This window comes from Petaurus breviceps, unplaced genomic scaffold (genome assembly GCF_028583685.1).
Source record: "Petaurus breviceps papuanus isolate PSGF00001 unplaced genomic scaffold, PetGlider_PUasm1.0 90397, whole genome shotgun sequence".
Classification (NCBI taxonomy): Eukaryota; Metazoa; Chordata; class Mammalia; order Diprotodontia; family Petauridae; genus Petaurus; species Petaurus breviceps.
In genome coordinates this window covers 1050069-1076088 of record NW_027187239.1, presented here as the reverse complement: position 1 = coordinate 1076088, position 26020 = coordinate 1050069, and the positions used below count along the sequence as shown (strand labels likewise).

General features: G+C 53.4%; 2 protein-coding genes across 3 annotated transcripts in view; both read right to left on the bottom strand.

The window, feature by feature from the left end:
- Positions 1-26020, bottom strand: part of PRPF19 (pre-mRNA processing factor 19) — a 353360-nt gene that overhangs the window by 239415 nt on the left and 87925 nt on the right. The window lies entirely within an intron of this gene.
- Positions 1269-26020, bottom strand: part of VPS37C (VPS37C subunit of ESCRT-I) — a 25825-nt gene continuing 1073 nt past the window's right edge. Inside the window, exons 1-5 of one of the 2 annotated variants that reach the window (XM_069108552.1) lie at positions 24399-24683; positions 10192-10300; positions 5941-6112; positions 3734-3816; positions 1269-3428 (exon numbers count right to left, since the gene is read on the bottom strand). In XM_069108552.1, the coding sequence (XP_068964653.1) occupies positions 2730-3428; positions 3734-3816; positions 5941-6112; positions 10192-10284 (1047 nt within the window). In that variant the 5' untranslated portion in view covers positions 10285-10300; positions 24399-24683 and the 3' untranslated portion in view covers positions 1269-2729. Of the gene's footprint in view, positions 3429-3733; positions 3817-5940; positions 6113-10191; positions 10301-24398; positions 24684-26020 lie in introns of those variants that run through there. The other variant, XM_069108551.1, reaches the window with a different exon arrangement.

The window sequence follows — 26020 nt, the reverse complement described above, 5'->3', positions numbered from 1 at the left end:
TGCCCACCACAAGTAGCCGGCAAATGCACCATCCAAGCTCATTAGGATGAGAAATGTGGCCAAGTCTGCCTGCCCCTAGCTGCAGTTCTCATCCTAATGAGCTTGGATGGTGCATTCACCAGGAGGCGTTGGGATATCTGCTTAGCCTCTCTAACTTTCCTCTGACCTCTAGGTCAGCGGCTCACTATCCTCCCTCATTTACAACTGGCTCAGGGCTCTTGGATCCCCATATCTAGATGGCCCTGAGAAATAAGTTTATCCCTTCCATTAGCTCCCAGACCATCACCGGCTGCCCACTCGTCACTGGGCCAGTGACATCCTGGAATCGGCACTGACTGGGAGTTGAGTTCCGATCCAGCTTCTGACTGCAAGCCCAAGGCCTTCTCTCTTTGAAATGGGAGAGGGGTGGCCAGATGACATTTGGGGTCCCTTACAGTTCTGTATCCTTTGACCTTTCATCTGATCCTCACAAAAACCCTGCGAGGGAGATGCTGTTGCCATCCCCATTCACAGATGAGAAAACTGAGGCTCAGAAATGGGGAAGGGATCTGCCAAGGCTCACATAGCCTTTGCTCCTTTTGACCTCCAAACTCCCCAAGCTGCCTTTCTCCTGACTCCCACTCAGAGAACTTGGGGGTCACCTGACAGGGGCAGAGGCCCCAGAGCAAGGGGGAGAAGCATATGTCAGCAACCCATTGGCCACAATCTCACATACACCTCACCCTCCCCGCCCCCACACCCCACCTAACACTCTGCCAGCTCTGATTCCCAGGTCTGAATGCCAACTGGTGTTTTGTGGGTGTGAGGGTGGCAGAGGCGGTCCACATGCTTGTGCCACCCCAGCTGGCAGCAGAGCCAGAATTCTCCACGGTCAGCAATTCTATAGAGGACTGACTACGTCCCAAGCGGAGTTGCTTGTGGGTTTGTCCGGGGCCCAATTCTTACAAAATGGTGAGATGAACCCAGGCAGGGCTGGGAGAGCTCCAGACAGCGAAAAAGTGCAGCCCAGCTCAGCAGAGGTTGGAAGGGAAATGCTAATGGCAAAGACAGGAAGACCAAGTCTGGGCGATGAAGGGAAGTGAGTGCTGCACCAATGAGGCCCCAGAGACCTGGCCAAAGCTCTGAGGCAGGAGATGGATGGACATGGACGGGGCTTTATTGACAGAGATGAAAGAAGTGCTTCCATCGAGCAGGGCTACCCAAGATCGATTGCGCCTTCCAAGCAGGGTCTTCACTCTCCACACCCACCATAACCAGGACACTGCACGGACTGCATCTGGTTTTATTGTAGTGATGAATCATGGATGACAGACATCATCCATCTCATTCAGAAGCATTCAAACCAACAGAGCCCATTAGTAATTTCTCTTTATAAATAATTTATGAGAAAGCAAGCATAATTTGGCAACATATTGAGAAAACTTAAATCTGGCATTACCAACCCTTCATTTGGGGCACCAGAAATCAAAACTGACACAGCCCCCTCATCAAGTTCTGCCAAATGTTTAGCAATGCAGGCTTGGACAGCCCAAGGTACATTCAGCTTTCAGATGAGAAGCAAGTCCAGGGGCTGAGTGAGTGACCAAACCGACTTCAGAAAGAACCAAGTGAATGCTCCATCCATCAGACCCTTCTGGGTCTGCTCTTACCACCCCACTCTAACAGGTATCAGGCACCCACAGTCTAAACGAGCAAGGGCGAGGCCTGTTCTTGGGCACAAGTCCTAAGGACTAATGGAAGATGCAGAGATAAACAAGACACAGTAGTGTTTGGAAAGCACCACTTGGTGACTTTCAGAACTTCTCTCCAAGAGAACAGTTTTGCTAAGAGAAACAGGGAGAAGGAAAGGGCATGAAGGGGAAAAGAGGCTGCCAAGACCAAAGGCACTGAAGGGCAGAGGGGGGCCTCAGCACTGCCCTGGGAAGGAGGGTGGCTGCCCCCCAATTTCTGCTGCAGCTGGCTTCTTCCCCACCCCAGCCTCTGCCAGAGGTCCCAGTGCCTGCCCCAACTTCTCCCAACCCCTCGTTCTAGGTTTTAAGAGGTGTGGGCCCCACTGCCCAGACACTCGGCCTTCCCCACAATGGTGCAAGCTTATCTGGCTTCTGCCGTAGTGTTTTATCAGGTTACCTAAGTAAAGGATTTGGGAAAATATTACACAGTGCCCTGCATATGAGCTAAGCCTGTGGGGAAGCCCAGGACATGCTCCTAGAGAAGAGATAGCCAGCTCTGATAGACACATTATCTTAGGATCGCTACTTCCCATCTCTTGGCCAATATAAACATGTCTGCAGCAGTCAGTCCTCCCGGGAGGGTGTTAACAGAGAACCACAGCTCAGGGGGCGGGGGAGAAGAGGGAAGGTCATGTCACTCAGAACTCATTGTGTTGTGATTTCATTGTCTGTGTGTGCACAAACAGCTTCTATATCTGCCCCTCTTACTTGGCTAGCACTTGGCTGGCTGGTAGACCAGAAGGCCATCCGTACAGTGGGCCTTCATGCCATGGGTCACTGTAGATTACAGGCTTGGAGGGGTGACTTTATCTCTTGACAGATAAACCAGGCCTTGGTTCTGAAAACACCCTGCATGCCATCATAGCCACACTATCCCTGGCTTATCAAGTGCCTGCAGGGCCACCAGCTCTTTAACCCCAACCTTAAGCAGCAGCAAGGATAGGACCGATGTCTGTGGCACAGGTGGGAGCGAGGGGAGGCAACGTGTGAGGACTGTGTCTAATACCCAGGCCAGACAGGTCCCTGGGGTGTGGAAAACCCATAGGGAAGAGGGGGGCCTGTTGGGTACGGGGGTTGGTGAGGACCTGAGGGTCTGGGCTGCCTTGGAAAATTAGGCATCGGGGCCTGGGTTGGGTAGGGAGGGGCCTGAGTTGGGTAGGGTGGTCTTCCTCCTGCTGGGAAATAAGACTGTTGAGGGTAACCTGGATTGGGAGGCGGGCCTCGGGCCATGGGATACCCTGGTGCAGGAGATGACTGTGGGGACCAGGGGCGACCCGTGGCAGCCCCTCCAGACTGGGCTGATGCATAGCCAGGGCCAGAAGGCACACGGTAAGGGAAAGAGGGTTGGGAGGTGACAGGGAAAGGGGATGGCTGGAGAGAGCCTTGGGCTGTGGGGCCAACAGGTAAGTTAGGGGCAGGATTGTAAGGGAGTGGATAGGCGGGGCCTGCCGAGGGTGGGGCGGGAGGAGCAGGGAGAGCAGGCGGGGCATCAGCCACAGCTGTGGTGGTCTCGATAACGGGCTGCTGAGGGGGGAGCATGGGCCTGGCTGGCTCTTTGGGAGCCCTGGTCTTCCGCACCAGCTCCTGTAGCTTCTCCACTCGAACTCGGCGCAAATGGGACAACATTCTCATGGAGGCAAAGCTCTCAAGAAACGTATCCAAGGGCACCTCCCCCTCCAGGAACTTCTCAGCCATGGCCTGGAAGGTAAACAGTCCCGGTCACCATGGCAGCCAAGTCCCAGCCTAGAGGGCCCAGTGACGGGGGCTTCCCCCCTTCCAAACCCTGCACACCTCCAGCCAGAGTTGGGGGACCGTCCTCCGAAGGTCACTGCCTCGGCAACTGCCTTGCCAACGTCAGTCTAAGGAGGAAGGAGGTGGCCGGGGGCTTAAGGTCATCCCCTGAGTCCCCACCCCGGGCCAGAGGCACAAGTCCCTGGTGATGCCCCAGAGGGCAGCAGTGGGAGTGGCCAGCTCCTTCCTGCCAGGCAGAGGCCCTCCCTTACCTCCGACTCCTCTTCAATCTTCATGCCTTCGACCTGCAGAAGGTCCAGCAAGGTTCCTGGCTGCAACACTGAGGAGAATTTCTCTGGAGAAAGAGGAGAAACAGCCATCCTGCTGATGACATCTATTTACTTGGATGAATGAAGCCTTCACGCAGCCCTCGCGATGGATGGAGCACGGGCTAAGCCTCAGGGACAGAGACAGAAGAGAAGCCTGCCCTTGGTGGGCTCACACTCCCAGGTGGAGCTCTAGACCGAGGCAGACACCGCCAGGATGCGCCTTCTCTCCTGCGCCCACATCAGCCCCTCCCATCCCCCGGAGAGCCTGGGGCCTGGAACAGAGCAGGCACTCAATAACTGCCCACTGTCTGCCTCAGGGGAGCTTCACAACATCCCACACCATGCCCACTCTACAGATGAAGAACTGAGACCCAGAGAGGTCACCACCACGCCAGAGGCAAACATGCCATCACCCTGCCAGCAGAGGCCCTGAGCACCCAGGGAGGAGCAGGGGCTGGCCCCAGGCCACTAGTCCTGCTTCCACCATAAAGTCCGACAACCCCCTGTGGAGAAGGGCACCCTGCCAGTGCATGCCACTGCCACCAACTACAACCAGCCAGCTGAACCCCAAAGGCCAGGAGCACTCCCTGACACCAGCCCTACTTCCAACCGAGTCCCAACAACCACCATCCAGCCAAGCAAACCCTATGGCAAAAGGGCTGCCAGCCCCAGACACTAACCAGCTGCCACCAACGGAACAGGCACTCTGGCCGAGCAAAGCAGCTTCTTCACAAGAATGGCTGACGTTGCTACGGCCTTGCCAAGCACCGTGCTACGCACATCACAAAGATCATTCATTTTGTCCTCACAACCCTGGGATGGAGCTGTTGGCATTATCCCCATTTCACAGATGAGAAAACCGCAGCAGCCAGAGGTGAGGCCAGTCACACAGCATGTAAGTCTCTGGGGCCACATTTAAACTCAAGTCTTCCTGACTCCGGGCCAGGTGAGTCAAACCACCACCACGTTCCCTTGAACCATGGAGGAGACAGCCCAGGACCCAGAGTCCCACCGTTCCTGGGAAGAGAGTGACCCTCAGGCCCTAGTCCTGCTTCCAGCCCAGGCCTCCAAGATGTTAAGGCCCAAAGCAGCCATCAATGCATTTTCTTAAATGCATCAAAATTCCTCTGCCTGGGGCCTCCCCCATTAGGACGGGAGCTTCTTGGAGGCAGTGCTCTCTTGGCTTTTCTCTTGGAGCTCCCCAGTGCCCTGTACATGGTAAGCACTCAGTCCTGTCTCATTCATCCATGGATTTCTCAGCAGGAGCTGGGGCAGTGAGGATGACAACCCCTCCCTCCAATGTCCTAAGCTGCCTGTCCCCAGGCAGGCAGGCTGGCCAGCCTCGATGAAGCCATAAGGGACCCTTGGGGAGGCCCCCCAGCACCAGCACCTTGACCATCTCTCTCCCCTCAGACCCTCCCTGATGGAGACAGCCCAGGATCCTGAGCCCCAGAGCCTCCCAAACCAGCAGAGCTGCTTCTGGTCCATCCCCACTGCCCTCACTGAGGGGACAAATGACCTACCTTCCTCATCCCCCCCAGCACAACTGTGGACCAACTGCCACCAACTGGCAAGTCACGAGGGCCCGGGAGCCCCCCTCCCCCCAGGTCCTGCTTCCAGCCCAGCCCCCGTGGCAATCAATCACCATCCATCATGTGGGGGGGCCTTGGCCCAGTCATCCCCCCCAGCAAGTGCCACTCACTGAGCTATGGTGGGAGAGCCACAAGGAGGGTCAGATCCCTGCCACCTCTCAAGACCTGGAGGACAGGCCAGGAGCCTGAGCCCAGGAGCGTTTGGATGGCAAGGCTTCCAGGCCAGGGCCTCCCACCGTCCTCCTGTGGAGATGCTTGTCACAACTTCAGACACAGACAGGATTTGTGCAGTGGCCTGACCGCCTGCCTCTGGGGCCTTTCTGCCTGGCCTGTGGCCGAAACCTCCCTCACATGGCTCATCGTTAGAATGGGAGCTCCCTGAGGGCAGGCAGGCCCTATCGGATGTTTCCATGTGTATTCTAGGGTCAAGCACAGAAAGCACCTAACAGAAGCTCCCTGCATCCGTTCCCTCTGACTCTCACGAGGACCCACTCGCCCCCCCTGGTCCCACCATGGCCTCTGGGGGCAGCCAGGGCCTGGGGCTCCCTGGCCACTCACCCAGCCTGGCCTTCTGTTCCTGGCATTTCTCCACCAGCCTCTGGAGCTCCTGGTACTTGTCTAAGAGGTTTGAGCGGCTGATTTCCAGGGGCTCCTGGAACACAAGGTTTTGCTCGGCCAAGCTTCGGTTGGTGGCGAGAGCCATCTCCCGCTCCAGCTGCAGGTCCTGGACCTAGGAAGAAAGGGACTCTAGTAATAGGGGGCTCCCATCTCCCAAGCTCCTGAAGGTGGGTACATGGCAAGGAGGCAGGGTGAGGCCAGCACTGACACAGCTGAGGAAACAGAGGCGGTTGGGGTAAAATGACTTGCCCAGGGTCATGCATCTCCTAAGTGTCAGAGGAAGGATTTGAAGCCAATTCCCTTGGCTCTGGACCCAGCACTACTGTCCTCCGGGGCCAGGGCTTCCTTGGTGGTGCGTGGCCTGAGGGCATGCTCAGTGCAAAGTGCCCAGGCTTGGCAGTCAGAACCAAGGCTGCAGATGCAATGGGGGAGCGCTGCCAGAAACACCTCAGACTCACATGTTTGGATTTTCATTACTTTTGGCTGCTGCACATTCAAAAATCTCTTACTGCTGCCGAGACTTTCAAGATGGGATCTCGACCCAGTTTGAGAAGGGCCACTCTAGGCTGCACTGCCTTCCCCACTGAAAGGAGAGGCCACGCATGGCCAGTGGCCTTGGCTTAGACCCAGGCCCACCGAGCATGGCCTTCTGCCTGCACACCAAGCAGCACAGGATGAGCAGTCCAAGATCACAGGCTCATGGACTTTGACATGAACTTCCAGGGTGAGAAGGGCTTCCTTCCACTGCCTCAGTGCCATTCTGGGCCTCTCAGCAATGAGCAGAGCTGGACCTTTGGAGAATCCGCTCATATTTTCACCCTGAGGACCCATAAGCAGAAAATGTCAGAGTAGGAGAGGCAGTAGCCACTGGCCACAGGGCAGTCTATTACCACAGCCCTGAGGGGTGGACGCAGGGCTGCTCCTGCTGATCAGGCCTGGAAGACCCCAGGAAGCTACTCCCGTGGTTCAGAGTTGAAGTCTGCAAGCCTGAAATGTCCTTCCAGTGGGCCTGGGTCTCTGAAGTCTGCTTCCCTCCCACTAGGCAGCCCCAGAAATGCCCACAGGACATAAGAAAAACTTTTTTTATTTTTAAAGCATCAGCCTTGAGGAAACCTCCTTAGAGAGAGGAATCCACTGGAAACAAAATATAGGCAGCCTTTGCTTTATAGGCCCCTGGGTCTGTATAGCTCTGCCCCACCCTGTCTACCCCCCCAGGCTTCCTCCACCCAAGCCCCCAACCTCTGAGCTCTGATGGCTGCAAGGCTCTCCAAGGAGAGAAGGTAGAATGTAAAGGACATTGAGTCAGAAAAGTCACTATCTCTATGACCCTGACCAAGTCACTTAACCCACATGAGCCTCAGGTCCCTCATCTGCCAAATGGAGGGAGTCTCGTAGTTTCCCTGGCACAGATCTCCCACAAACATCCACAATCCCAGCAACATGGTAGGCGTCCTGTGGCCTCTCTGTTACCTGGGAAAAGGCCTTCAGAGCTGCCATGGCCAAGCTGGCAACAAGCCCCCCTTAAGCCTTTCCAGGCTGGAAGGGCTTCCCTGCTCTGACATGACCCTTGAGGCCTGAGGTCATGGCCACTCTTGGATGCTAGTGAACAACAGATTCACGAGTGGTCCAGCCCCAGACCACACAGGGTCAGTTCTTTGACCAACTCGGACCTGGTCTCCCATTCTAGCCCACTTCCATCCCTGCTGCCCCCCGTCAGGATGTGTTCCATGTATAAGTGGTGCCTCCTGGAGACCCTCCCCTTCTTTGCTTGAGGGGCCCCCCATCCATGAAGGCCACCTGTGACCTGGCAGCCACAGCATGTTGCGGACTCCTATGGGGTTTATTTATAGCCAACTTAAGCCTGCTAAGGATTTTTCAGTTAAAGCTGGAAAGGACCTTCCACATATCCACACCCACCCTAGGGCCCACACAAGACCCCAGAGTCCAAGCTACAGTGGTCCCTGTGGGGCAGCCACATCTGATTCTGAAGATGGCTGCCTTCTAAGCCACGCACCAAACTTACTGTGGGTCTTTGCCAATTCTGCCTTGTCACCCAGTAACCAAAGACTCTCTCCCTGCTCACTTCATGTCCACAAGGCCACAAGCACAGGCACGGCATCTGACTTTTCCTTTGCTCCCCTCATCTCCTCTCTCCAAACCTTCCTCCATGTAATGCAACAAACACGTCTTTCTACAGCTGGGCTTCTCTCCTACTCAATCTCCAACAGTTCCCTACAGACTCCAGGACATAAAACAAAGCCCTGGCCTTCGCACTCTGGCTCCTGCCCCTTTCCAGACTGACTTCCTATCACTTCCCTTCACACACCCATGGCTTGCAAGCAATCCCTGCACCCAGACTGTGCGCCCATTTCACTGGGTTTCCTGGAAGACCTTGCTTTCTTCCAGGCTCCCACAGGAAGCCTGAGCTCCCTCTCCTCCCATGCCCTCCACTCTCCTCTCCTAAGATTGTAGCCCCTGGGATTGGTCCATGACTGATAAACTCCAGGTCCTAGCTCACACAGCCCTCCTTGTCCGGGGCCAGTCCTTCTTACAGGCCTGGAGATAACACCAGCAGGGGCTAGGCAGGGCCCCCATCCTCTTCCTCATTTCACTTCTTATTCTTAGGATCTTCTGGGGACAAGGGGGCCAGGGCTTTGCCCCAGATCCCAACTGTGGATGTAGCGAGGTCTCAAAGAGGAGAACATACCCACTGCCTGCCCACTTGCAAACATCCCTCTGAATGATGCCCAATGTCTTCCTGGTCATTTTTGGTCCTAGGAGTACATAGGGTCATCAGCAATAATGCCAAGTTTCTCTTCCCTAGGTTATAAGCAACAGCTTGGATTCCGAGATGTCATGGTTTGTTTGTTTTTTTTACCTAGCCTCAATTAAACTGAGACCTGTTAAAGACCTCAGCATGAAAAGGCCAAGGTCCCCCACTGCATCCTGGGCCACCTCCAGTCATAATGATGGATATCTGGCCACTGGACCCAGATGGCTCCAGAGAAGAAAGTGAGGCTTGTGACTCTGGGTGGCCCTGCCTCACTTAAACCCAATTCACTTGCATGTCATGGCATTACCTCCCTGGTCCTCTTCAAGAATGAAGGACAAACAACTGAAGTTCACCCACAGGCTGTGCCTACTCATGTGGCCTCACTGCACCCGTGGCTTTACCCAGGGTCACGGTGTCTCTGTGGTACCGCATCTGACCTCACTGTGCCCATGGCTTTACCCAGGGCCACGGCATCTCAGTGGCATCGCATCCTGCAACTCAGGAGGGTTCACTGTTATATCTTAGTGTGGTGGGAGGCAACCCAGGACAGTGCACTGAGTCCGTAAGACCTGGGCTCAATCCCCCTCAGACACATGCCTATTCTGTGACCATGGGCATAAGCCGGCCACATAACTCCTCTGGGCCTCAGCTTCCTTGTCTCTAAGATAGAGATGGTAACACATGAAAAACCTTCCTGCAGCATCAAACAGGATCCTGCCTGTAAAGGACTCTGAGCAGCTCAAGGCAAGACAGAAATCATCATCAGCACCCCGCCCCCCAGGCACACTGGTAGGGAGCAAGTTGTTCCAGACATCAAGCCTCAATTGGCTGTGCCTCCTGGGCCAAGCAGAAAGGCTACCCCTCCTCCAACGCCAAACACAAGAAGCTTGGGGGTCTCACTAGGGGTTCCAGGACTTCTTGCTCACTACCAGGTCTCCAGAGCTCCCTAGAGAAACCTCAAGACCAGGGAAGGCCCAGATACTGTTGGGCCTGAGAAGGTCTGGCAGCCCACAGGCCCCAGGCAGGTCTAGACACAGAGTGACTAGAATCTGCCCCATCCAAATGCACATCCACACCCCCTAAAGTGGCAGGGGCGGGCTGCCCCGTGCCAGGGGTCAGCTGGGGGGAGAGCATGAGGAAGACCCCAATCACTCAGCGGCCTTTTCCAGGCCCCTCTCACACTGTCTTCCCAAGATACGAAGGGAGGGCACAGGGTGATGACAGCTGTCAAGTGCTGTGTGAGCCTTACAGATGTGCTTACTGCCACTGCTGCTGTTGTTCCAGTCACCTTCACTTGGGGAAGTCCCAAGTTCGGATTCACCTCACCTCAGCCTGCCTTGGTTTCCCTATCTGTAAGCCAGAGATAACCACAGCACCTCTCTCCCAGGGGGAGCCAACCCAGATGTGACATGTTTTACCTCGGGCGACTCCATGACCAGACGCTCGATCTCCTCTGGGTCACCCTGCAGCTTCTCCAGTTCCTCCACCGTCCGGTCCCTCAATTCTTCCATCTTCCTCGGGGAACAGCTGCAGAAGAAGAGGAGAGAGGGCTGAGGGTAAGTGTGAGCACTTGTGACGAGTGCATCCATGGCAGGACATGGGAGCCCCGTCAGTCCTGTCTGCTGGGCATTTCTCATGGCCCTGGCCGGTCTGGTTCTGCCAGGAAACTCTGATCTCTAGTCCAGCCTTCTCATTTCAGCCCCGGGGGCTTTGCCAGGCACACACAAGGGGTGAATTTTACAGAAAGGGAAACTGAGGTATACAGAGTGGGTGGGGCAGTAATTTGTCCAGGATCACACTAATAATATAAAGGAAAGCCAGCATCCAAACCCTGTGCTCTCATTACACAAGGCATCTCACCCAGCCAACAGAAAAACCAAGTCTCCCATTCTCTTCATATACAGGTGACGGGGATCCCTGTGGAAGAAAAGGGGGTGGGGGGCCAAGCAACAGCAGGAGAAATGGTTCCCACACGTCCCAGATCTCTGCAGTGCCCTCACACCCGTGACCTTGGCCAAGCAGGTTCTATTTCTGTCTTGCCCATCCCCCCCAGAGGCATTTCCCAGCCTCAGTCCTGAGCCTCAGGCAAGCTGTCCTGTTATATTTAGCTACAAACACCTCAGGCTTCCCCCAGGTATTCTTCCTAACTGTGGGTCTCACTGATGGCCACAGAAACAAGCCTGCTATCAAATCTGAATTTTTAGCTGTGCTATATGTGAGAGAACTGGGCCCAGGTATGACCCTGGGGCAATGAAGAAAGGTCCCAATGCCCCAGATAAGAGTATGAGCTGTGGAAAGATGGCTGGCCAGATACATCACTCTCTGGTCACCTTGCTTTGAGGAATATGAAATCTTAATGTGACCCTGAGGTTACAAAGCCACTAAGGATAGCCAGGGAGAACAAGAAAAAGGAAGGAAGGGCCATCAGTCTTTGAAAGCCAAGCCTGAGGTGCTGTGACCTAATAATCCTAGCCAGAGGGATGGGAAGCAGAACTCTGCCTGGTAGGTGAATCATGCTGATGTATTGGTGGCTTCAGAGGAGACACTAAGGAAGACTGGGGAGGTGAAGACAAATGCAGCCCAGACTAAAACAACCTCCCCAGGAGGCAGAGGAACAAAGCCCTGCCAATTGTCTTGGGGCCCAGCAGGTCTCCCAGGAAACACAGGCCAAGGAAAACAATGAACCCGCTTCCTGATAACCCATCCCTCAATATCTGCTGCCTTACAAGCTGAAGGGGCAGAAGGGCTGGCACTCAGCTCCCCAGCTGTGACCTGCCAGCAGGGCTCTCGACACCACCAGGAATGGGTTAATACTGAGCTATGGCCTCACAATTCTACCAGAAAGCATTGCAATGTGCAAACTGCAGCTACATGGGTGGGCAGCAGGAGAATAAGCCACCATGGCTGGGCTACAGAGAAGGCAATGCTCACTACATCTTGAAAGAAATGAGGTCTACTAAGAGAGGGGGGAAGGAGGGGCAGCCCAAAGGACCACTAAAGGGGACCAGGGGGTGGTAGGGCTGAAAAGGAAAGGCAGATTGGGGCCGGGTCAGGACTGAGACGCAACACAGAAGGGAACGGGGAGCCGGGACATTCCCCATCTGGCCAGTGAAATATTTGGAGCAGCCATCGTGGAAGACCATGAGAGGAAGGAATGGCCACGGGCAGGTTGGCCGCGGGCAGGTCAAGCAGTGAGCGGGCAGCAGAACATGGAAGAGAGGCCTACTTGGGAATCCAGGCCCTTAGTTTCTTCCTCAGCGCGGAACAATAAGCTTCCTCTCTGCTGTCTAGATCCTTCCAGATTCAGGATGCTGGTCACTTTCTCCCCCGGGGCTAAGGGCAATGGGAAATCTACTCAGCTGTTTGAATAATCCCATTTTCTATGCACAAATCAAGAATTCACCCACTAGCCAAAGTATGAAGGAAACTGCATTCCTAATCACATCATACTTCCTTAAATACAGATCTGACCATGTGACTCTCCTACCCAACTATTAGTACAAACTATCAACTCTTCTGTTTGGCTCCCACTGAATGGGTCCCTGCAATGAAGCCAAGCTGACTTGCCCTCTGTCCCTCGTTCCCCCAGCTCCACACCTTTGTGCTGACCATCCCCCATGCCTGGCACACACTCCCTTCCTCCCTCTCTTGTCCTTTAAGACGCCATACCCCTCCCCCCCCAACCCCAGCATGGAGCCAGTGCCCTCCCTCCCCAGCTAGATGAAATGAGTACCTGGTACAGATTATAAGCATAGAATGTCTCCACTATCAGAATGAAAGCTCCTTGAGAAGGGAGATTGTCTTTGTTGTACTTGTACACTCACCTTCTGGTCCAGTTTCTGGCACAAAGCAGGAGCTTAATATTTGCTGCAAATGTTCTTTGCTATGTGGGATGGCTGGGGGTGGGGGGCGGGGAGGAAGGAAAAGTTAGGAGCTGTAGAAAGACATCAATACAAATGTATTTTTAAAAAGAACCACTGCCGGCATTGCTCTCCAGTGACTGCTGTGGCTCCCCAATACACTCTCCCTAGTAGATGAACAGAGCCCAGGGCAGAGAAGGAAGTTCATAGGGTCAGGTCTGAAGGTGAACACACGGCTGGCTGGAGGTCCCGGGAGGAAATGACGAGAGGGAGAAATGACCAGGGAAGAAATCTCTCAGGATGAGGAGGGGGAAGGGGCAGGAAGGCAGGGAACACTGCATCAGGACAGCCATTTAGAGGAGGGGTCCTTGCAAGCTGAGAGGATGATAGCAAGCAAGCTGTCCGCAAGTCTGTGCAGGGCTGCCATGGGGACAGGGAAGATGCCTGCCCCTGTGGCAGCAGCAGTGACAGTGATGGTGGGGGTGACGGTGGGCACCTCCTCATGGAAAGTTTTTTTAGTGAAGCTGGAAGACAACTCATCAGGTACAGCAAGAAGGGGACTGCTGCTCTGGGCCTCAACACTTTAAATGGCTGCTCCTAGCTCAGATATTCCATGATGAGGGTGAGGACGACCGACATTTTCCAGCAGGTTAAGATTTTCAAAGCACTGGACATATGTCATCTCATTTGATGCTTATAATGACCCCAGGAGCTAAGATGCAATCACAGGTTTATTACACCCACACATGCTCCTCTTCTCCACTGAATGGGCTGTTGCTAACTGGGGCTCAGGGCAGTTGGGTGACTTGCCTGTGGTCACATGGCCAGGACCCAAATTCAGGGCTCTCCTGCCTTGCTTGTTCTAGGACACCTGAAATCTGGCTAACAATGCAGCATCCCAGAATGGAAGGCTAAGCTTAGGAGATGGCCACTTGTTAGGGCGACTCCAGAGAAGCTCACTGTGGGTTGAACCAGGTGGGTTCTGGGAACCTTTCCAAGGCTGAGAGAGCAATGGCCTTCAGCCACTGGTCAGGAATCTGTCTGCCTTTCTTCAGGCCATTGGCTGAAAAGAGAAAGAGGATGGAGGCACTCTTAGCTCTTGTGCTGATAACCATCTTTTCCAGCTGGGAAAGAAAATTGGCAGTGGCAGCAAATCCAGAAGGAAGATAGACGCCTTCACTGAAACCCACTTCAGGCTCCAAAAAATGACCCTTCTGTGTCTGAAACAATGGAGGATGTCGGAGAATGAAAACAGAAAGAGCTTTACTTTCCCTACAGGCCAAGGCTCAGCAGAGTGACTTCAATCACCAGGCACTGAATTAAGTGGGAGCTCTCTTCAGCCTCAGTTTCCTCATCTGTAGAAGAGGAAGAACAGTAGCTAAGGCTGTTGTAAGGACCAAGTGAAATAACATGTGGAGAGGGCTTTGGAAGCCTCAGGGCACTTTCGAGAGGTTAGCTATCATTACTCGAAAAACTGTCCAGGGAAAAGCTGTGCTACCTGAGGACATGAGCCAAGAGGGCTGGCAGCGAGGCCTTGGCAATGCTCAAGGCTGCCCTGCCCTTTGTCCTCGTGGGGCTCTCCCTCTTTATCACCTAAACATATGGCAACAGGTGTAGAGGCCACAGACCGAGAAGGGAGGGGCCTGCCAGAGGTCAGTGCTGGGCCGGAGCCCTTTCTCCTGATCCCTATCTTCCCCTTGGGCTAGTTTAAAAGCCCTTCCCCTCCAGCGCCTGCAGATTCAGACCTTGTCCACTTCCAAGGGTCAAGGAGGCTCCCAATACTCTACTTTTTGCACTCATTGCTTTGGCTGATTCTCCATTTTCACTGGCTACAAAACAGGGATCACATTCCCTTACCTGACCTTAATGTTCCTTTCCTCCAAGAGCAAAGCTCTTTGTAAATTCTCCCATGGATCTACACACTGGTTCTGTGTGAGGAAAGAGTATGCAGGGATGACTGAATTCTGGGCAGCAGACATCTACACAGCCCTTGGTGGTCTGCATACAGCCTTCCTCCAGGGATTAGCTCCACTTTATAGATGGGGAAACTGAGGCTAATAAGAATCAAGGGATGGGGACAGGGCTGGGGACAAGGCTGGGCACTGGGCCGTGTTATCACTGACAATCAGGAAACTCTACCAAAGCAGGTCTTTCTCTGCAGCTGAGGATTTCAGAAAGTTCTCTATAGCAGTGCAAGGGAAAGTGATTTAACTGGGGTCATGGTGGTGAGGCAGAGAGACAGACAGACAGAGAGAAAGAGACAGAGACAGTCAGAGACACAGAGACAGAAACAGCAAGAGACAGGGAGAGACAGACGGAAAGAGACAAAGACATGGAAAGAAGGAGAGACAGAAACAGAGACAGAGACACAATGACACAAACAGGAGAGAAAGAAAGGTGAGGAAAGAGAAAGAGAGAGAGGGAGGGGTGAGAGGGAAGGGAGGAAGAAAGAGAAGAGAGGAGAGGAAGAGGGAGACAGAGAGGAGGAGAGGAGAAAGAGGGAGGGAGAAAGAGAGAGAAAAGGGGGCAAGAGGGAGAGAAGAGGAGAGGGGAGGGGAGGGGACAGCATCCAAATGGTCTGGACACTAATGTGTGCTAGTGTATTCACAGGGTGTGGCCAAGATGGGGCGGGCATTCCCAAAGCATTCGGAGATCCTCAGAAGCAAAGCCCAGCCCCAGTCCACACACATCCTTAATAAGCTGGTTCTTCCTGTGATTCATTCTGCCTCCTTGTGCTGCTCAGCACAGGCCATAGCAAGGATGCTCAGGCACCATTTAGCTCAGCCAGCCTACAACCTCTTCCTTGAAGAAGTCCTGAGCTCCTGTGGGCACCCCTTCATGCTGACACCACAGCAGCGTTGAAGATGGGGTTGGGGGGTGAGTCTGGTTTTCTCCATGTCACAAACTGGCAGGTGAGGATTAGGGGGATTCAGCTGCCCAAGATCACAAAGCAAGCCACTGGAGAGGGCCCGTGTGAAATCCACATTCTCCAGCTGCTTCAGTCCACTGTGAGACCTCTCTCAGTCCTTCAATCTGAAACCTGATTTAGGTCCGTTTGATGACAAATATATGAAAAATCTTACAGATTTTGGCTTATAGATAAGAGCCATGAGGGGAGTGAGCTGCCCACTCCCCCAGAAACCAAAAGGAGCAACATTGGGGGGATTAGGACAGCAAGTGGTTAATTGTGGCAACTCAGTGAACCACACTGTCTCTATCTTGTGACTCAATTCTGGAGCTAGCTCAGTTCCCTTTCTATTCAATGATAGGTCTGGTTCAATTTCTGTCTTGTGAGTAAACTTTATTCAGTTGTGGGAATTGAACCTAGCCCTGTGTGGCTAGGAAGCTGGACCACCTCTCCCAGCTGCTTCAAGACCCTTATAAAGGACCTCAGTCATGTTAATGTCATACCCCATCGGATCCAAAGACTGATGGATGCACGGAGTTTTCTCACAATTATACATCTCAAGCAACCCAGAGGTCTATCTGAAACTGGTCCCATATGGGTCAATCAGCTATTTACTGTTCCCATGTTCCTTTAATTCTCCACAGACACCTGGGGAGAGGGGAATGTGTCTTTTTCTGCTCTTTTTCTGAAGTCCCAGAATTACACCTGTTCACTCTTCCCCTCTGAATGGTAAATTTAGTCCCTGATCTTTCCTCCAATTAGAAATTAAGATTACCTAATGTTGTATTGTTTACTTTTAATTCATTAGTATAATTTAATTTAAAAAGTGTGTCTCCCCCTGCCCAAGGAGGTGGGGGTTTCCAGGCCTAAGCTGAGGAGGAATCTGGCCCCGGTTTGTTGGGCAATTGCCATATATTAATAAATCACTATGTCTACAAGACCAAGCCTTGGCTTTCCCAGTCACTGCATCAGCCACACAAGCCCCTTATCATTACAGTATCTTAGCAGTCTAGCACTAAGCACTGTTTACACCTCTGCTATGCACCAGGCCCCGTGCTAAGTACTTGGAGGTAGCTCCATCGAATAATACAGACTTTAAACCAAGGTGTCTCCGTGGGAGCCAAAAGGACATGCCACACTGTGGGTAACAAGGGGGTCACAGAAACCAGTCACCACGGAAATGGAGGCAGCCCACAGGCAGCTGAATCATCCATCCAGGAGGTGAAGGGGCCTCCAGGACCACCCAGTCCAACTCCAGCATTGCACAGATGGGGCCTCTGCCTTCTTAGACAAGCCAAACCGGGGGGATGAGACGTGTGTGTGAGCATTTTGAAGGGGATGAGGGAGAGCTGAAGGACAGGTGAGATGAAGCATTAGGACTGGAGGGGTTCTCAGACGACTGACGGGTTCACAAAGCCTCCAGATAACACAGCTGAACCAAAGGGGATGGTACGCAGATTGGCACTCTTTGGGCCATTAAGAGTTCTCCTGTGGGGAGTGAGAGATTGGCTCCTCAGGAACTCTTGCTATCTAGAACAATCAGCCAACTCCTTCCCATCTCAGCTGAAATGCACCCAGCTGGACTGATCTCCCAGGAGATACAAGGGCTGATTATCAGTACAAGTCCCATTTAGGGGAAGGCTGATGCCATCTCTCTTAATTCCAGAGCAAGTAAGGCAAGGAAGATGAGGTGTGAGGCACCTGGCAGACAAAATCTAAAGCTGAAAATAGTCACAGATGAACCAGATTTGTGGAAGTCTGCCAAGTCAGCTCTTAAATCTGTCTTCAGAACGGGCAACTTTTCCCCACCCCCAGTTCTTCCTCCATCGGGCTCAGTAGGCCCTGGCTGGACATGCCACTAAAGGGCCATGTAGTCCTGAAGACATTAGGGACCTCCCACTTTCTTGGCCCTCTCCAAGGCCAAGGACAAAGTCTCACAAAACAAGAATAAAATAAACGTCTGTTTTCTAATAGATGGCACACTAAACCAGTATTCCTCTATCAGTGACTCAGTCTGGTCACAGACCAGACTCTGAGAGAGGTATTTGTAGAGTGAGGGTGGGGCCTACACTCACCCCATGTCCTAGGAAAAGCCTGAGGAGCTCACATCAGTGTGAAGGCCCCTGGGAGGATGCACTATCACCTGGGGCATGACTCCTACCATCATGTAAGGGGGGGCTTAATGTGGGTGACCTCTGTGCAAGACACAGTGAAAAAGGTCTCAGGCATGATCTGAAAAGAGCAAAGCTCCATGGACAGACAACACAAGGGCACACTGAGACTGCCGGAATATGAAAGGCCCTAGGGAAGGCCTCCAGCACGGGGGTTCTAGAAGGGAATGAGGAAGAAGACACAGGAAGAGAAAGCACAGGCAGACTGGCATCAGCACTGAGGGAAGCCCAGAGGAGCTGAAGCGTCGGGACGCCCAAGCACAGAGCTTGGATCAGGGCTGCTTTAGGAGAGGGGGTGAGAAACACCTCCAGAGAATGGAGAGTTGTACCTGGAAGAGCACCCTGACCTACACAGACCACACACAAGGCCTCATTTTCTGACCCACAAAGTGGGAATAAGTCATATCTATGCCATCTCTCCCACCAGGCTGTTCTGGGATTCAAAGGAGATAATATGCCCAAGTAAAGCGCGCTGGCCAGTCAGCTAGCCTAGTGCATAGAGTGCTGGGCCTGGAGGCAGGAAGACTCATTTTCCTTCACTCAAGTGCAGCCTCAGACACTTCCTAGCTCCGTGACCCTGGGCAAGTCATTAACCCTGGCTGCCTCCATTTCCTCCTGTATAAAGTAAGCTGGAGAAAGAAATGGCAAACCACTCCAGTATCTTTGCCAATGGGGTCACGGAGAGCAGGACTCGACTGCAACACTGAACAGCAAAGGGCTCCATCAATGTCAGCATGGTCAGTGAGCAGGCAGGGATCCCCAGCCCCCAGGAACCAAGGCTTGAAGGCTCTCTGGGACAGGCAGCAGCAGCTCCAGCTTTCATCTGCCAACGGCCGCTGGCTAATGGAACATTTTTAACCTGAAATCCCATGGGAGCAAGAATTGTAGAATCTCTTTTAGATTTCCCAGCTCCGATCGCCTCCTGATGATGTCACAAAGAGCTGGGTTGCCTTGGAAACCTTGCTAAGCCTCCCTCTTTCTCGCCAGTCCTCTTTTCCAGGTAGGCTCCCCTTGATTTCCCAGCCAGTGGATGAATGGGCTTGATCCTAATCGGGCTGGGGCCCAGCCTCCTCCCCACAAGGAAGCTGGACACCAGCCCTCCTCTCCTCAGCACAAGAGCCCCTGCTTTAACCCTCCCCCTCATCTAGTTCCCTTTTATGTGTGGCATTTCCCAGTTACGAGCAGAGACAGAGATCTTGCTTCCTTGTTTTTGTACGCCCAGCACCCCTTTAATAAAACTTTCATCTAAAATGCCTTATCTATGATGGTCACAAAAATCAAATCAGCATTTCCTCTACATTCATTACTCCTTCGGAGATAGACTGCAAACCCAACAGGCTCTTAGCTCAAGAAACTTGGGGGCTTTTCCCACATCTGATGCTAATTTACTGTCTGGAATAGGGGCAGGGCGACTGAGAGCGCCAGGATTTCCATAGGCTTTCAGTAAAAATGCTGACGGGGCCCAACTACCAAAACGAACCCTCCTTGGAGTGTTTCCAGGACAAAGTCCTCTCCTCCCCACCCCCTGCCAGACAGGCCAGGCATGAAAGGCTCTCACAGGTGGTTCACTCACAGGCCACACCAGGAAGTTGGGTCACCTAGTTCCAAAGGCAGCACTGATCCACAAAAACCAGTCCGAGGTTGAAGAGACAAAAGGGTGCTAACCAGATCCACCCAAAGGATCTTCAGATACCTACCAGTTCATGCAGCATCGGGCAGGCAGGGCAGGTGGGAGGCAGGGAAGCCACCCCCAAGTCAGAATCCCCTCCGCATCTTTCAGGCAGCTTCACAAAGCCTTGTAGAGCATGGGTTACTGCCAATCCTTATGGCCTTCACCTCAGTAAAAACACCTGGCTCCCCTCCCTCATGAGCAGGGGGCTTTGGAGAATGGCCGCATGGAAGACTGAAGGAAAGAAGCCTCTCTCTGCAGCAGCCCAAGAAATCCAGTTACCGCTCCCCAACCTCCTAGACAGGAAGAACTTGAAGACGCCAGAAGGCTTCGGACAGTCTATTTATCAGCCCCTTGGGCTAAGTTACCTTATGCCAGGAGGTGAAATCACCATTTATTTCACTTCTGACTTACAACCATTACTAGAAATGCAGGCAGCTGGATCAATGGCTCACAAACAGGCTCCTGGATGCCCTTTCCTGGGCTGAATGATCTTGTCTCACGCTTCACATGGAAGACTCAAATCCATTCTGTCCAGTCCCATATTTCCAGCTGCCCACGGGAAGTCACTGCAGACTCTACAAGTGGTATGCCAGGGCCCTCATCCCTTGCCCCCAAAGCGGCTCTTCTCTTCTCCCCTTGCCATCAGGGGTCCCACCACATCCCCCTTGGCCAAGCTCAGACCCTGCCTCACCTACCGCCACAATGTCCAATATCCAAATACTCTGGTTTTCCTTTAAATCTGCTCCCCCATCTACCCCTTTCCTTCCATTTCCTCTGCCCTCACCTTGAGTCCTGGACGTCATCAGCTCACACTGCCTACTGCAACAGTGTCCAGAGTGGTCTCCCCTTCCCATGAGAAACAGCAGATAGAATGTGGTATGATGGCAGCTTGGTGGTACAGTAAACAGAGAGCACTGGGCCTGGAGTCGAGAGGCCCTGAGCTCAAATCTGACCTCAGACACTCTGGGCAGGCCACTTCACCCTGCCTGCCTCAGTTTCCTCATCTGTGAAGTGAGCTGGAGAAGGAAATGACAAACCCCTCCAGCATCTTAACCAAGAAAACCCCACATGGGGTCCTGGAGAGTTGGACACGACGGAAACAGGTCCACAAACCACCACAAATACCAGGAGTCTGGATTTGGGATAAGAAGAGATCCCACCACCATGACTTAACTTAGCCTGAACCTTTGTTATAAAATGGGGCTGCTAACGCCACCCGATGATCCTGCTGGGAGGCTCTAGAGAGGCCAGCTCTGCAAGCACCCCTGCAGTCATCTCAGCTCCCGCTCCAGTCTACCATGGGCCCCTCATCCCGTGTCCAAAGCCATCAAGCCCCCCGGCTTCTTTCTCCTCTGAGCTAGTCTTCACACAGGCCCGCACACACGCTAAATCCTTGGTCCACCTTAGCCCCATGACGAGGATGCCCTCCCAGCTCTTCACTGGCTTCATCCAGACGAGCCCTAACTCGTCCATGGCTGACAGCAAGGCATGGCTTCATTGGGCATGGCAGGTGCTCAGTCCCTGCTGAATCAGGTATGCAGCTTCAGAGCTCCCCATTATTCACTCGCACACTGGCTGGCCAGGGTTCTGAGAGGTCCCTGAAGCCCCTGGGCCTCCATCATCAGCACGTCCTCCTCCCAGGTCTCTCAGCTCAACCACAGAGAGGTATGAAGATGCCTCTCTTGGCTGTGTCAGTCAGCCACAGAACAGAGATTCTGACCCTTAGAGGCGCCCTAGACAGCCTTCTAGTTTACACAGAGCCAAAGATGAAAGAAATTGAAAGCGATTCTAATCCAATTCAACGCATAAATGTCCTTGTGGAAGGCCCCTCAGAGTGGCATCATCCCAGCGCTCCCTCCTCCAGGCCATGGCACTTTTTGTCTCGGGTTATTCTAGGGTTCATTTGTATGGCGTTGCCTTGGTGGCATCTGCTAAGCACAGGCTCAGGCCTGGGCCTTCCCTTCTCCTCATCCAATGTTCTCCCATGTGGTGACCTCCCAGCTCTCATCACTCTGCAGATGATTCTGGATCTGCACTGTCCATCGTCCAGGCTCTCTCCTGAGGGGCTCAGTCATCTAAATGCGTGCCCCTTATTCCCACCATCCCGCTCTGCGTCCTCCTCTCTTCCTCTCCCAGTATCTAATCCATCACCAAATCTGGGCTTCCAGACATCTCTCCAGTCATATCAACTGCTCCCCTAGCTGCGACCCTCAGCAGCTCCCATCCAGGCAGTTTCAACAGCTTGGTAAGAGCTGAGGCTCCTTGGAGGCACGCTAGACAGAGCCTGGCCCCAGAGTCAGCAAGATCTGAGCTCCAGTCTGGGCCTCCCTGAGCCAAGTCACCTAACCTTCTGTGCCTCAGTTTCCTCATCTGTAAAGTGGGGATAAAACAGCACCTGCCTCCCAACTTGTTGTTAGGAGAAAACCCTTTGCAAACCCTTACCATTATTCACATTTCATTTGCCAAGGTGATCTTTCTAAAACATGGGACTGACCATGACACGGCCCCTGGCCAATGAACCACAGTGGCTCCCTCTGACTTCCAGGATCAAACAGAAATACCTCCATTTGTCCTTTAAAGCCTTCCACAACCCGACCCTTTCCGAATCTTCTTGTACCTTTCTCCCCTCCACAAACTCAGTGATGCCTGCAGCTCCTCAAACACAACACACTCCCCATCTCCCACCTCTGTGCCTTTGTACTGGCTGTGCTCTCTCCAGCCCCCTCACCTCCAGCCCTTGGCTTTCTGAAGAAAGCTGCTGCCAGCTCCCCAGGCCTTGCTCCTGGGACTGCCTTCCATTTACTCTGTATCTGTCTTGTGTGTATCTTGTTATTTTCACATACCCTCCCATTAGAATGCTGGCCTTTTCAGCGCCAGGATGAGCTGGGTTTTTTGTCCTCAACTCTCAGAGCACTCTTTGGATTAATAAATGCTTGTTGACTTAAATCTGCTCCACAGGCCCCGACTAGACAGACAGTCTTATCTTTTATAATACTATCTAATGGACCTGTAATTTCATGAAAGTGATGGGCGCTCCTACCATGCTGATCATGACCCCTTTCTCACTTAGTACGTTGCCTTTAAAACCTGCTAGAGACCCAAAAGTCTATCCCCTCCCAGCCCCCCTAGATGGCTTCTCCAAACCCAGAAAACAGTCAGTCACCACAGGGGCCCACACTCAAAGGCCAACGCTGCCAGTGTGGGTACTTCACTGGCAGAGACTTCAAGAGCCCCAGGCCAATACCGCCCCACCGGAGGCATCAGGAGAGAGCTCTGGTGGGTGTGTTAACAATGATAAGCAACAGCAGCTCACAAAAGTGATCTCCTCACAGCAATCCTGTAAAGTAAGGTTGTGTTAAGTATTGGGCCCATTTGACATATGAGGAAAATGAGGCACAGTCAGAAGAAATGGCATGAATTCAGATCTCTGATTCCAAGTCTGGGTCACCCACTATCCTTCATCTGCTTTCATCTGCTTCCATCTGCGGAGGTTGGGCACACCCCTGCTCTGACTGGAGTGACTCAGCACCCCCCAAGGACCGGATCCAAGTAAGCAGGCCCAGCCAGAAACCCTGGGGTTTACATCCTGCCCCCAAAGGCTCCTTCGGGGTCCAACATGGCAACAGCAGCTTCTTGCCCAGGTTTCCTGGCCCATGCCCACCTATACAAAGAGGCCATGGAAGGATCACCAGTTACCAAGGTCACCATATGCCAGGAGCAGGATCCACCTAGTCCATTCTGGTTCCGTGGGAATTACAAGGTAGGTAAAGGGTGTGGTAAAGCATGAGGGAGGGGCAGGGAGGAGGAGGGAGAGTGGCTGCTCCAGGCTCAAATCTCTCCAGACTCTGGTCACATGCCCTGACCTTTGGACCTAGTATATAAGCACTTTCTGTGGGACCCCTGGGCCTCAATTTCTCCATCGGAGAAATGGGGATGCTACACCATTTGCACTGGGTAAACTGAAGAAAACACCTTGTAAGTTGTCAAGCCACCTTTTGATTTGATCTCTCCTTATACCCTGGGTGATGAACAGAGAAGATTGCCCAGAAGGGCACAATAATTCTTTCTAGGACTCAGCTACCAAACCCCACCGTGTCCTCTCTACACCTGCCTCTCCTGCCTAACACACTAGGACCCCATCCCTAAGGCCCCCTCAAGGGGAATGAGCCTGCCTGAGACCTGCCCACTTTGTCCTGTGGCCTGGGCAAAGAGACAGGCAGCCCTAGAGCTGAAATATGCTTTGGGGGCCTTGGGCCAGAACGGACCCATCACACGCAAGCTTCTTTTTCAGATGTCCCACAAAGTTTTGGGCCTCCCTGCAGGTTTCCTCCTGGAAGTCTGCGAGCCGAAAATGGACTAGACAAGAGCTGTTTCCTCAATGCCCTTGTTCTCTCAGTCTGCAAATAACCTACTAACAGAGGCCAGCATTGTCTGGGCAGTGAATTTCTGCCAGCATCCTGATGGTACGAGCCTGGGACAGAGCACACAGCAGGCATTCAAGAATGGTGGATGGGCAGAATGAGGCAGCAGTGGGGCATCTCCCCCAAAGGATCCCACCCTGTCCAGTCAGTCAGAATGCTCCCTGTGCAGAAAGAGTCAAAACAGAAGCACAGGAAAGAGTGAGACCACCCTGATAGAGAGCTGTGTAACAAACAGAAACCGCAAAGGCCGCCAGATGGGGTCACTTGGGGGGCTTTGGCCAAAAGACTCGAGAATTGAGAAAAATGAGCAGTCTGGGCCTTCAGCTACAGCCTAGAATACCAAGAGAAAACTCTTTCCCTTCCCATTTACTAGCTGATTGATTCTGGGTAAGTCACTGAACCACTGTCTGCCTTAGTTTCCCTCATCTACAAAACAGGGATCCTAAGAGCACCTACTTCCCAGGGTTGTTGTGAGGATCACATAAAGAGCTTTGCACACCACGAGGCTCGATAGAAAGGCCGGCTATGACAACGGTTATCACTTGGACAGTCATCGCCCCCCTCCCCCCCAGTTCCCAGCACAAAGTTCATACCTGTCCAGGGACTGAAGTTTTGGACAGCAGCCCAGGAAAAGGCAGTCCCCGGCAAGGTCCCTTTCTCCCCATCCCCAGCTCTGGCTTCTATCGGGCCAAGGAGAGGTGGCCAGGGTCTCAGATGGGAAACAAAGGGGAATGGCAGCACAAAGCGGGGAGATGGGAGGAGCAGATAATGTAAGGGGGCCAAGGGTGGGAGCTGGAGAAAGGAGCGAAGCAGAGCTTTAGCCTGGGAGAGGAGCAAAAGCAGAGGCTGACAGGCCAGGGTGCAGGGCTGGTGCCTATGACCCAGCTTTGCATCCTAAGAAGCTTTTGTCCCCTGAGTGATGCCAGTGACAGGCTGGCAGGAGCTCGAGATTGATGCCAGAAGTCTCAGATCTGTAAATACCACTGACCAGCCAGGGTGGCACTCGAGGGCATCTGCTCCAACTGAAGCCCAGAGAGGGCAGGAGCCACACAGCTAAGACACAAAAACAACCACTGGTTGGTGTAAAATGCTGCAAGTCTTACAAAATGACCCTGAGAAGGAAGGTCACTATCCCCACTTTCCAGATGAGGAAACTGAAGCCAGAAAGGAGAAGTGAGTTTGCCCAAGGTCTTGCTGGATGTAGGATAGTGTTGGGGCCCCGATTTGGGGCTCTCTCCATGAGCTCCGCCCTGCTTGTGCGTGCTAAAGCCCCTCAGAACCGTGGGTCAGGGCCCTGGCACCCAGAGTAGTGGGGGGGGGCAACAAGGGGGCCACCTTCTTGCCCCACCTTGCTCACTGCCTTGTTCCCTTAGGCAAGTGGGCTTTCCTCTCAGACAATAATCCATCAGTGATTTCTTTTTTGCTAGGGGAAGGCAGGGCAATTGGGGTTCAGTGACTTGCCCAAGGTCACACAGCCAGTAAGTGTTAAGCGTCAGAGGCGGGAGGGCCGGTGCTCTATTCACTGCGCCACCTAGGCTCCTCCTCGGTGATTTCTAAGCTCCCTCCTCCAAGCTCTGGTCGGTCATGGAATCAGTCTAAAGCATTTACCAAGCGCTCCCGGTGTCCCAGGTCCCGGGCTAAGCCCCGAGCATATAAAGAGGGGCTGCCAGTCCAGGAGAGGAGACCTCACAAACAATGGGCCCAAGATGCACCTGAACTAATGAGCCCGGGAGCCTCAAACAGTGAAAGTGAGATGGGAGCTGAGCCTGGAAGCAGGGAGGAGGAGGGGGCAAGCTCCTGGGGGGAAGGGCCGATGCCCCCAAGGCTGCTCTGCTTATTCCTGGTGCTGACACCACGTGTGCAGATTTGGCCTGGGTCCGAGTGTGAGCTCCCTGAGGGCTGGCTGCTCCAGCCTGTCCTGGGATCCCCACATCCTGGGTTCCCCATCTTTAACACCATGACTGGGATAGAGCAAGCACTTAACTGATGCTTATGAAATGAGGGCTGACTTCTATGTTGGAAAGTCTCTGATAGTCCAAGTTCTAGGTCCCTCCTAGCTCTGACACCCCCTGTTCTAGGCCCCTCCCAGCTCTGACACCCCCTGTTCTAGGCCCCTCCCAGCCCTGACAACCCCCCCACCTCGTCCCCCCCCCCCCGCCCGCCCCCCCCCCCAGCAGTCCCCGTCCCTCCGGCCCCGCGCCCGCTCTGTCTGTCC